This window comes from Notolepis coatsorum, assembly GCF_963971535.1.
Source record: "Notolepis coatsorum genome assembly, chromosome: 11".
Lineage (NCBI taxonomy): Eukaryota > Metazoa > Chordata > Actinopteri > Aulopiformes > Paralepididae > Notolepis > Notolepis coatsorum.
The window spans coordinates 14,578,270-14,590,484 of record NC_140175.1 but is presented as its reverse complement, the minus strand read 5'-3'; the positions used below and the strand labels follow the sequence as shown (position 1 = coordinate 14,590,484).

At 46.7% G+C, this 12,215-nt stretch overlaps 1 protein-coding gene across 1 annotated transcript in view; it reads right to left on the bottom strand.

Annotated features, from left to right (window-relative positions):
- erbin (erbb2 interacting protein) overlaps positions 1-12,215 on the bottom strand; it is a 174,689-nt gene that overhangs the window by 86,795 nt on the left and 75,679 nt on the right. The window contains 1 exon segment of the mRNA XM_084325486.1: positions 1,824-2,021. Coding sequence (XP_084181612.1) covers positions 1,824-2,012 — 189 coding nt within the window. The 5' untranslated portion in view covers positions 2,013-2,021.

Genomic DNA, 12,215 nt, shown 5'->3' with positions numbered 1-12,215 from the left:
CTTCAGAGGGAGGGGGGGGGGGGGGGGGGGGCAGGCTTCATCATTCAGCAGTACCCTCTTCCATCAGAGGGGTTTCCGTGATCAGAGCCAGAATAGTAGGACGAAATTACATTACAGAGGGAACATGAGGAGAGAGAGAGAGAGAGACCAACTGTAACGTCATCCTAATGAACTGGGGGATTTAATTATGCTGCTTATCTGAATGTGCCGATTGTCTGGGCTTTCAGATACATCACTCAGGAGGAGGCTCCTCTGCTGGTGCAGTGGACTGTTGTGTGCACACACACACACACACACACACACACACACAGAGACACACACACACACACACACACACACACACACAGAGACACACACACACACAGAGACACACACACACACACACAGAGACACACACACACACACAGAGAGACACACACACACACAGAGACACACACACACACACACACACACACGCACACAGAGACACACACACACACACACACACACACTGCACGACAGATGAGCTGACTTGGCATACTGGGGCTGACTGGCATACTGGGGCAAAAGCCAGTGGTATCAAGAAGCCTTGTGTTGTGCAACGTCCATCTATGAATAAGGGCTTTTTTTAGATAGAAAATTAACCAGAGAAGACTTTTCGTCCCAGACATAATAATATTAGGCAATAAGATTAGATCTGAAAATAAAAATATGGAAAATAAATAAACGCCGGTGTAGAAAATATAATTAACTCTGAATATATAGAAATGTGAGAAAGATAAACAGTGTGGCAAAGGTGCAGATGAGGGTCTGTGTCGGTTATCATTTCTCACTATTCGAGAGATCTAACATCTTTGTGTGTGACAAAAAAATTAAGAAAAAAAAAGAAATGAACGGAGAACCCCAAAACGGCCCTTTTACATTATCTCATGTGGAAAACGTTACAGATTTGTTGATAAAAAAGGGGTTCAACAAGTTCAATTTAAGACTTTTTAATAATGAATTAATATATATAAAAATAATTAATACCTGTGCAAATGAAATGTAAGACTTTTTAATACCTTGTAAGGCGTTAAATTGAGAATTATGAATTTAATACTTTTTAATACCCCGCAGGTAAGATCAACTAAATGATTCGTTGACAAATTCTAGGACTATTAAGAGGACAGACCTAGACATTCTCTGACGCCAACACCAGTATCGGTGCTTCCCCCTAATGTATAATATAACGGAGACCCTCATCTGCACCTTTGATCACACTGCCTACTTGCTCACATGCGTATATTCAGAGTTCATCATATTGTTTACACTGCCTATTTTTACTTTCTACTGTACTATAATTTGTATTGCCTGTATTTATGTCTTCTACTATTACCCTGCCCATACCTGTACCCCCCTCCATGCTGCTATGACGCCTGAATTAGGAATATCTCATCTTCTCTTCTGCCTACAGTAGGGTTGGGCATCGTTTGGATTTGAACGATTCCGGTTCCGATTCCGATTCTCCATATCGATTCCTGTTCTGAACGATTCTCGATTCCGATTATTTGAGGTGCAGGTCAAAACAGGTCACAGCTTATTTCGCAGGAGTTATATTTTTTTTGAAAATTTAAAAAAAAAATCATACTATTCACATTTTCAGTTTACTTGATACAGTTTAATTTGGTTGCTGTACTGTAACTAGGGTATTAATTAACAAAGTAATTTTTTTTTTTTTTTTTTTAGATTCGAAATGCACGTATGTTACTTCCGGTTCCAGAACCGGAAGTTAGGAACCGGTTCCTAATTAGAACCGGTTTTCGGTGCCCAACCCTAGCCTACAGACGGGTCACTGTGCCTCTCACCTTGGGCAGCTCCTCGATCTGATTGGCGTCGAGGTAGAGCTCCTCCAGGGTCTTCTCGAAGCTGAAGATCTCCTTGGGCACCGTCTCCAGGCTGCAGTGGGAGTAGTCCAGTGACGTCACCGTCTCCTCCTCCCCCCGCAGGCAGCGGCACGGCACCAGCCGCACAAACAGGCTCCGCTTGCTGGACATCCTCAGGCACTGAGAGAGGAAGAGGACAGAGACACGGGTCAATATGGACGTCCTCAGGCACTGAGAGAGGAAGAGGACAGAGACACACGGGTCAATATGGACGTCCTCAGGCCCTGGAGGCGAGAGGTCAACGACACGGGTCAATATGGACGTCCTCGGGCACTAAGAGAAGAGGACAGATGAGGTCAATACGGAATGGATGTCCACAGGCACTGGTGACAAGAGGTCAAGCACACGGTCAATATGCAACTCCTGTGTTGAACTTCAAGGTGTGTGTGTCTGTGTGGGTGGGTGGGGGGGGTAACAAAGTGCTTAAAAGGTCCAGAGTCACCTCCTTGATACATGCAAGGGTGCTATAAAAGGAGGAAGGGTCATCACTTCAGAATACCAGCATGCTATATGCTCTGCTTGGTGCCAGTTCTATTAAAGCCTATATTTAAAATATACCAGCTATCTGAGGAAATATACATCAATTTCAGCAACTTCGGGTTCCTGAGAAGCGCTATACAAATAAAACGAATTATTATTATTATTATTATCAATCATTTACATTTAAATTTTTTATCCAAAGCGACTTACAAGTTCTGTACGACGAGTCATCAGGAAGGGCACAACTCTATCAGCTGAGTAACAATGTTCATCAAAGTGTTGCGTGTTACAGTGTAGGTTAGTTTATTAGGACAAGTGCATGACAGTAAGGTTAGTTAGGGTTAGTTTTTTTTTTTTTTCAGATAATGGTTGAAGAAGTGAGTCTTTAGTCGACGGCGAAAGATTGGACGTGTTTCGGCTGTCCTAACTGGGGTGGGTAGTTCATTCCACCATTGTGGGGCAAGGACTGAGAATAGGCGACTTCTCCTTGATGACCCTCCCGGAGCTCGGATAGGAGGAGTGGGTCTGAGGCGGCCAGAAGATGCAGAGCGTAGGGGTCTTGAGGGTGTGTAGTTAAGAGCCTCAATCAATATATCAAACGTTAGCTTGTTAACAAGGCAACACATTGCCGATGATTCTGACATCTGAGGTAATAACCTGTTTAAATGACATCATTACCGAGGAGACGGCTGATCCCATTCAGCTCAATGTCGGCCGCCCAACTGAAGGTTTTCACACTTGGCCATGTGAGTTCACGTGGTACACAGTGAGGTGGTGACCCTTCCTTCTTTTATAGGTACCTTGGATACATGCCTACTGTTGACTTAAGAGCAATAAAGGCTGAAGTGTCTGTGTCACGACGGATGTCAGAGGCAACCTGACAGCGGAGGCAACCTGACAGCAGAGGCAACCTGACAGCAGAGGCAACCTGACAGCGGAGGCAACCTGACAGCGGAGGCAACCTGACAGCGGAGGCAACCTGACAACCTGACAGCGGAGGCAACCTGACAGCAGAGGCAACCTGACAGCGGAGGCAACCTGACAGCAGAGGCAACCTGACAGCAGAGGCAACCTGACAGCAGAGGCAACCCGACAGTGGAGGCAACCTGACAGCAGAGGCAACCTGACAGCGGAGGCAACCTGACAGCAGAGGCAACCTGACAGCGGAGGCAACCTGACAGCGGAGGCAACCTGACAGCAGAGGCAACCTGACAGCAGAGGCAACCCGACAGCGGAGGCAACCCGACAGTGGAGGCAACCTGACAGCAGAGGCAACCTGACAGCTATTTGATGATTTGGACGTCACTACGGTTTGGACCATGTATAATGTCTGACTAAATCTTGCCACTCACTACTGTTCACTACTAATACTGTTATCACTATTATCATTACTACTTGCACTTTGTTCTATGTTCTATTATTATTACTACCATGCCTATCCTACCTGTACCGCCCACGCTGCCATGACACTTGCATTTCCCCAGGGGGTTTAAACCCTCTAAAGCCCACCCGACACTCTGCAATATACAAATAAATATCCAAATAAATATCCAAATAAAGCTCACTCACTGATAAAAAGGTGTGTTTGCATCAAATTTCACATGGAGGTTCAGAACACCTAAATATAACTTTCCATGTTGAAAAGAAACTATAATTCCCTGGTAAACTAAAACACAAGTTTACCAGGGTGTTTTCTTATATATATTTCTTTTACGTTATGCTCACACAAAGGGTATAATGCCGGTGGGGACTTTATACTGCACCAGAAATAAAGGGTAGGTTCCCCTGATTCATAAAAGGTCTGATACTGACTAAAAGAATAAGCTCAGAATTGGCAAATGTATAACACTGTGTCCAGGGATGGGTACCGAATTCGGTACTTTTGAAGGTACTTACCGAAACACGTCGGTACTGCAGAGTATCGATTCACGTGAGATACTGTTTAAAAAAATAATAAGTGTCAACGTTCACACGCACAATGTACGCTTACCTAGGATTTGACTTGATTCAACAACAAAGCAGTCGGGGCAATGGCAAGCCGAAAACGGTAGAAAGTGTGGTTATTTGAAGTTTGGATTTTTTTTTTTTTACGACTGAGGTAGGTAGATTACATTTTTTTAGACTAAAGTACCGAAAAAAGGTACAGTTGGGTACCGGTATCGATTCACAGGTACCGGTACCGTATCGGTTCAAATGTGAACGGTACCCATCCCTAACCGTGTCCAGGCGAACCTTTGTCTATGTGGGCTTTAGAGGGTGAATAAAGGAATGATGTTGGTTGGCCTGGGTCTTGTATCCACACAGATATCATCACCGCTTGTTTATTATAACAAACTGAGCATGACTGAAACGTGGGTTCCGGATGAACGCAGCCATGTCTAACTTACACTTAACGTACACAATCACACGTCCATGTTTCCTTCCTACGATCAGCACATCAGCTTCACATCAACAGCTGGCTATGGCTATCGTTGTGACGATCTAATGTCCAGAGTGTCGTTCCGACAGCCATCAGACTGTACAACGCATCACTGTGCCTCACTGCATCACTGAGCACAGAGTGACAGTTACCATCTTCCTGGACTCTTACTTTTGAAACAGCAGCACTGTGCAATACTACACCTAATGTAGACCTCAGTATATTTTTACTGTATTTATTTACTGTATATTTTATTCCATTTTTATTCTATTTTATTCTACTCTTATCTTAGGCAATTTGATTTGTTTTGTTATTCTTATTCGTGACCCATTATGTTTAATGTTGAGCGATTTGCAGTGTCAAATCTCCCTCGGGATAATAAAAGTATCTCTTCTATTCTATTCTATTAAAAACCTCATTTGAAATAAATCTGTAGCGTCTCTTGAAGGGGGGGGGGGGGGCGTGAGTCACCGTGTGCAGCGCGGGAGCTTTTCAGCGGGCATCATCAGGACACGGACAATGGCTCTTCAGTCTCTGGACCACAGACCTTTCCAAACAAACATAGCTCACTCACACTTCCCTATTATTTTGTCCCCGTCATCGCTGTGGCAACGAGCCTCCACATTTGCATATAGATGACATTGTCGTTTGGCTTATATACTGAACTGAGGATGCGTTTCCCCATTCACTGGGACCCGGGTCCCACAGTAGAAAAGGGTAGATGATGCACACAGGGCCCCTTTTTGGGGTGTTATTATCCCTCTAACCGGCTAGCGGGGTAAAGGTCACATGGAAGTCACATGACTGTTCAGACTTGAGGTCGCAAAAATATCAGACTTAGGAGGACCGCATTATGAAAGAATTACCCAAATCAGAATTGAAAACATCAGATTCCATGTGATTTGTGTTTGTTCACACTGTTGCAGATCAGAGTCACGTATGAGCAAAAGAAATCAGATTCGGGCCACTTTTGTCTGCAGTGTGAACGTGGCCACAGAAGGCCTGACGTACCATCTTTCAACCTTCCGCTCCTCCGTCTAGGTACAAACGGCTGGATGGAGGCACGGTGGTGCAGTGGTTAACAGTGTCGCCTCACAGCAAGACGGTCCTGGGTTCGGTTCCCCGCTCGGGGACCGGGTTGCCACTAGTGCCAGGTACCCAGGTGGGGTATGTCCCGGGCCTTTCTGTGTGGTTTGCATGTCCCCCCCCCCAAAAGAAGAGATGGAGCACTATTGGTCCCTGACGAAGACGGACAGGAGCGCTTGGATCTGTCCCCGGGGCGTGGCCCCATGCCGCCCGCAACCCACGTCTGTTCCCGGCTGACCTTGAGGGGGAAGGACGACGGTATGGGTCAAGCGCAGAGAGAGGCATTACATTTCATCGGTGTGTGTGTGTTCCTGTGCGTCGCCTATCTTACATGTGTGTGTCGCTGCAGGACAAATTAAAGACTTCTTGTGAGACCAGAGTTATACATTTTTAAAAAAAAATTTATAAACAAGAGCTGTGGCTTTTGGAAAGGGACCAAACGCATCATTAGCCGGGCATAGCTAGTTAGTTAGCATTTCAATACGCTGGGTGGGTAGCCCGACTGTGATGAAGCGGAGGATGAGCGTGCACTGCACGCTGCATTGTCAATGAGTCATCCTTCAGACAACCTTGTCCTTCACTATTTATATCACAGACACTCAAAGTCAACCCTGGGATATAACAACAATAACAACAACAGCAGCTGAACACATGTTCTCCTTTCATTCTGAATAAAGAGGAGTTGGCCTGAAAACACTATTGTTTTTGTATCTCTCTCTGTGTGTGTGTGTGTGTGTGTGTGTGTGTGTGCGTGTGTGTGCGTGTGTGTGAGGGGGGTGGGGGGTTTGAATCAGTTCCTCTCTCCTTTTAAGTAGCTCCTGGTGTATTTTGGAACGGGCCGCGGGGACCGTGTGTCAGTCTGACGGACAGGGTCCGGGACGCGGGTCGGCATGGAGGGAGGCTTCCACCGAGTACAGTCAGTGTGCGACTATGGAATGTTCTCTGGTCAACGGAGGCTTTGTTTCTGCGTGGAGCGTGGAGAGAATGTGACTCCTGCGTCCTGCGTCCTGCCCCCCCCCCCCCCGTCTTAATCTGCGAGCCAGGCGCAGAACACCGACTGTCTGATTCCCTGACTCTGCACGTCGGGCCGGAGGCTGGGACTGAGCATGCTCATTGTCACAGCCTGGACCTTGACATGTCAGCGCGCAGACTACTGCTGTAGGGTAGTGTGTGTGCGCATGTGTGTGCTTGTGTGCGTGCGCGTGCTGGAGGCTACTACTACAGTGCTACCATTTTAGTAGCATGTTCTTAAAAATAAATACATGCTACTCAAGAAAGAAGGAACAAATCGTATAGCCGATGCAAATTATTTGAGATTCAAGGTAGGGCATTCTCAATCCTGACACACACACACACACCATGGTGATGAATGTCTTTATAATTAGATGCATCATTGTCTAATGCGTGATTTCTCGGTTTCACTGTGTGCATGCATGTGTGTGTTTTCGTGTTCAACGTTAAACTAAACTACAGTGCATATTTACCTAATATGCACTGTACTTAAATAAATAACTTGTGTTTGCTATTTTATTGAAATAATGTTTTTAAGTTGCAGGAAATGACAGCTAATGGATTTCTTTAGTGCACATGTATTTTGCTGCTTCCCTGCACTCCTTATGTCAATAATATGTCAGGAGCTGGGTGCGTGCGTCTGTGTCTTGGGTTAGAAGTTACACGACTATAGAATTACACTCGCCATAAAAAAGCGTTCACCACAGGCACAGAGAGAGACCCAGTCAGTGAAGGGTTAAACAACGTGGGGTGGAAGGAGCTAACAGGGAATTATCAGAGGTGTCCTTCACGGCTGCCGAAAGGCTCTCATTTAGCCTAAAAAAAACAGCTCCCCAAATACAGTTCTGGCGTTTCTCACATGAAGGGTAAACAAGGTCGATCTCTCTTGACTACCGGTAATATAAAGCTAAGCGTATTTGACGAGGCTAAGCGAGTGCTTTAGCGGTTCGACCCGTTTATACACTCAGGGGTTTCCTCTGTTTATTTGCTCGCGGGGGCGACTGGTCAACACCTCAGGCCACAGTGCGCGTGTGAAGTGAGAGACCGTAGCGAGCGGCTCCGCTCTCTAAACGCACCGAGACACCGCGGCCGACAGCCCTGACAGCCCTCTCTCTCTCTCTCTCCGCGGCCAGGAAGTCACTTCCTCCGCCTCCGCTCCTCATTGGGTTATCAGCGAGATCACACTAATGGACAAAAAGGTTCAAGAGGAATAACACGGAGAGGAGATGATGAGGAGGAGAAAGTTTTTTAAGAATCGTGCGAGAGATGGAGGGGGGGGGGGGTTGAGAACGAGCCTCGGAGCGACGTTTAGGACGTCCTGGAGAGACTTATTAAAAAGATTGAATTGGTGCAGATGAAAGGTATGGAGCACAGTGAGATCTATGCACACTGACGTACTGCGCTGCAGAAGCTAAACCGAGTTGTACGTGAAATTTTACTTCTCAATATATCCCTTTTATCTTGTGACAAAAAGACAAAACAAACAAAAGAGTTCGATCTCGCTCTGTTAGAGAGAAAAGGGGTATAATAAGAATTACAGTGGCTACAAAATGGACTGCATTTATATAGCAGCTTTTATTCCAAACTGAAACGGTTTTTGTTTCTCACATTTTACCCATTCGCTCACACATTCACACACAGACAGCGGAGGCGCCCAATGCAAGGTGCCGACCTGCTCATCTGTAGCAATTAGGGGTCAAGTGTCTTCTTGCTCAAGGACACTTCAGACACGCCGCCCGGGAGGAGCGGGAATCGGAACCTGGAACCTCCGGATTGTCGCCCCTTGGATCAAATCTGTGGTCGTCGTTTTTTTAACGCATAAATATTACCTCATGTTCAATCAGTGCACTACCACCAACACACATGTGGCTGGAACATTAAAGGCTTTTTTTACGCAGGGTCACTGTTGTGCGTAGTAGTGGCTGTGGTGAGCTTCTGCAGGGCAGTTTACACGGCAGGCACCTGTCACCACATCACCCACGACACTAAAACAACCACGCATCCGTCTCTGTCCCTGGGCTGTTCTGTGCTAGTTTATCACGTCTTTACTGGGCTGTAATTGTGTGACGTTTGTCCTTGGTGGTGCTATCTGTCTATTAGGCTTGTTCCGAAACCTTTTAGCTCCAATCCTTCCCCCTGTCAAGACGTCATTTTACCACAGTGTCACTGAAAATACTGTCGCTGAAAATTACTATTGCACTTTACTGTCACATTTGCCCTCTGGTTGGATGCCAGACTGATTTCTGTTGTACTGTACTTACTTGTGCTGCTAGTGCATGATGACGATGAATGTGAATCTAATATCGAATAAGAATTTGCTCTTAATTGGCAAAGTTTAAAATGAAAGACAAAATAATAGTCCCTCTCCGGTGTTTAGCATAGATAACTTATTAATGTGGGCAACAATATCAAATAACACCTAGGCTACACCTTTTAAATCTTAATACCGACTGTACTGTACCTAAGTTACTAGTATGAGTTACTACTTACTAGTACTAGTAGTCTACTTGTACTTCTGTTTTAAATGACAACAATTAAAAGCTAAACGTGGAACAGCTGGCCAAAACAAAGCCATTTCCATTATATGAACTGCAGAGAGCGAATATAGTTTGTTTGAATTAATAATCATCTATTTGGTAAATGGACTGCAATGCAATGGACGGCGACCATGCGAGGTGCCAACCTGCTCATCGGGAGCGGTTAGGGAGGGGATAAGCGCCTTGCTCAGGGACACTTCGACACGCTGCCGGAATCGAACCGGGAACCAAGTTCCGATGACCCCGTTTCTCCTTGTAAGGTTTGCCGAGCGAGCGACGAAGCACACATGCTCTTTTCCAGCCACGCCCCGCGTCACACGGTGACCGGCGTTAGTTACCTACACTCGCACCTGACGCTGCGCAACACAACCGCAGTCGTCTATTTGCGAGCCGCTGTGCCGGAGCACTGGAGCAGCCGGGCTCCTCAAAGGGCACCTCGCTCTGCGGCAGACGAGCCGGTGATGAAGGACGACCGACTGAATGTTATTCATTCGCTCTCCCTGCCCAGATTTCCCCTGGCCGGGGCCCGAGGATTGGAACCAGAGACGTCTCGGGTCACGAGCCAGCTTCTCTAACCTTTCGGGCCACCGCCCAGGAACAGTAATAGCAGACCCCCCACCCACCGCCCACGCACCACCCACGCACACTTCACCCATGGCATCGGTCCATTGCACTTCAGAAAGAGGAAGGAAGTGAGGACCGTGGAAGGTAACAGGGCCAGTAGGACTGTGGCCCTACAAGGATTCAAGGCCAGGGTCAAACACGTTGCCTGCGATGTTACACCTTTTGGGGTGGTGTGGGGGTGGGTTTGGGGTGGTGTGGGGGTGCGTTTGGGGTGGTGTGGGGGTGGGTTTGGGGTGGTGTGGGGGTGGGTTTGGGGTGGTGTGGGGGTGCGTTTGGGGTGGTGTGGGGGTGCGTTTGGGGTGGTGTGGGGGTGCGTTTGGGGTGGTGTGGGGGTGGGTTTGGGGTGGTGTGGGGGTGCGTTTGGGGTGGTGTGGGGGTGCGTTTGGGGTGGTGTGGGGGTGGGTTTGGGGTGGTGTGGGGGTGGGTTTGGGGTGGTGTGGGGGTGCGTTTGGGGTGGTGTGGGGGTGCGTTTGGGGTGGTGTGGGGGTGCGTTTGGGGTGGTGTGGGGGTGCGTTTGGGGTGGTGTGGGGGTGCGTTTGGGGCGGTGCCCCGCTAGGAAGTTGGTGTAGCTCAGCATAGTAAATCCATTGCAAGTAGGTATATAGAAGAACCATTTGGTATATTAAGACAAATATGTATCTATATGTGACCGAGCCCAGCAGTTTGTGGCACAAGTCTCCCTCTGTCATTTAGCGTCTTTGAGCACCTGGAAAAGCACTATATAAGATAGATGTATTATTATTATTATTATTATTATTATTATTATTATTATTATTATTATTATTATTATTATTATTATTATTATTATTATTATTATTATTATTATTATTATTATTATTATTATTATTATTATTATTATTATTATTATTATTATTATTATTATTATTTTAAAATAATTATTTCTACAGATTATTAAAGTATGTAATGTAAGCGTTCAAATGATGGGTCATACATTGAAATCAGAAATTATTAGATTTAGCATTTTTAACACCTTGGCAGTCCATGTCCAAAGATGGCCATTTCTGCACTGGGAGTAAACGTCCACGTCGAAAAACCTCAGCGAGGTGTTTGAAAATAGTCGTCCAAAAGCTGTGTAGGCGAGGACAAGACCAAAACATATGAGTCATATTTGCCGGGGTCATCTATTACAGGAATCTGTTTGGAATTAGTCAAATAGATGCGATGGACCACCTTAAATGGTTATCAGATTGAGCCTGGAACAAGACGTACTGTTATTAACTCTGGCTAATGCGCCATACAGCTTAGCGTTATCTAAAAGATAAAAACAGAGGCTCATGTTTGTGCATTTCCAAATCGTGCCAACAACATGTCTCCCACTTGCGTAGCGCTCAGAGACTATTGATACCAGACATTCCGTTCGATGAGAGGAGAGACCTGCTGCAGACAGAGAGTGGAGGTAATGTCATTATTACAAACGGTAACCAACCTTTTTGACTGACGACACGCTGTAAGCAACGGGCATATTGCAGTGCGTTTATATGTCAGCGAGCGAGAAATCTGTAGCGTGATACTAGTGTGTCTGAGAGTGTGTGTGAGTGTGTGCGTGTGTCTGAAAGTGTGTGTGTGTGTGCGTGCGTGTGTGTGCGTGCGTGTGTGTGTGAGTGCGTGCGTGTGTGTGTGTGTGTGACTCAGCGCAATAACGTTATTGCTGCTGCCGTGCTATTTAACCCGTTCACTACGACACTACCAAAGGGTTAACCCTTTCACTGCAAGAATAACAGGTTAACCCTTTCACTACCACACTACCAAAGGGTTAACCCTGTCACTACCACACTAACCGTCTGTAGTGTGTGGTAGTGAAAGGGTTACGATGCGTTCTAAAAATAGATTTCCCTAAACAACTGCTCGAGCGCCACTCCGGGTAATTCAAGCGAGTGCTCTATCTGGGAAAACATCACTCGCGCCCGTCCCTAGTAGAGAGAGAGAGAGACCCTCCTTATTACATAAATACCTATACAGAATGAGGGGGGGGGGGGGGGGGGGGGGGGGGGGGGGTTCCCAGAGCAGCTTTCATTCATGCCAAAGTGGTCTCAGAGGAGCACTGGCGGTGTGGGGGGGGGGGGGGGGGGGGGCTGCCCAAGCAAGGGGCTGTCAGCCTCGTACGCCCCTCTCTCTCTCCACCGTGGCAGCAGGCAG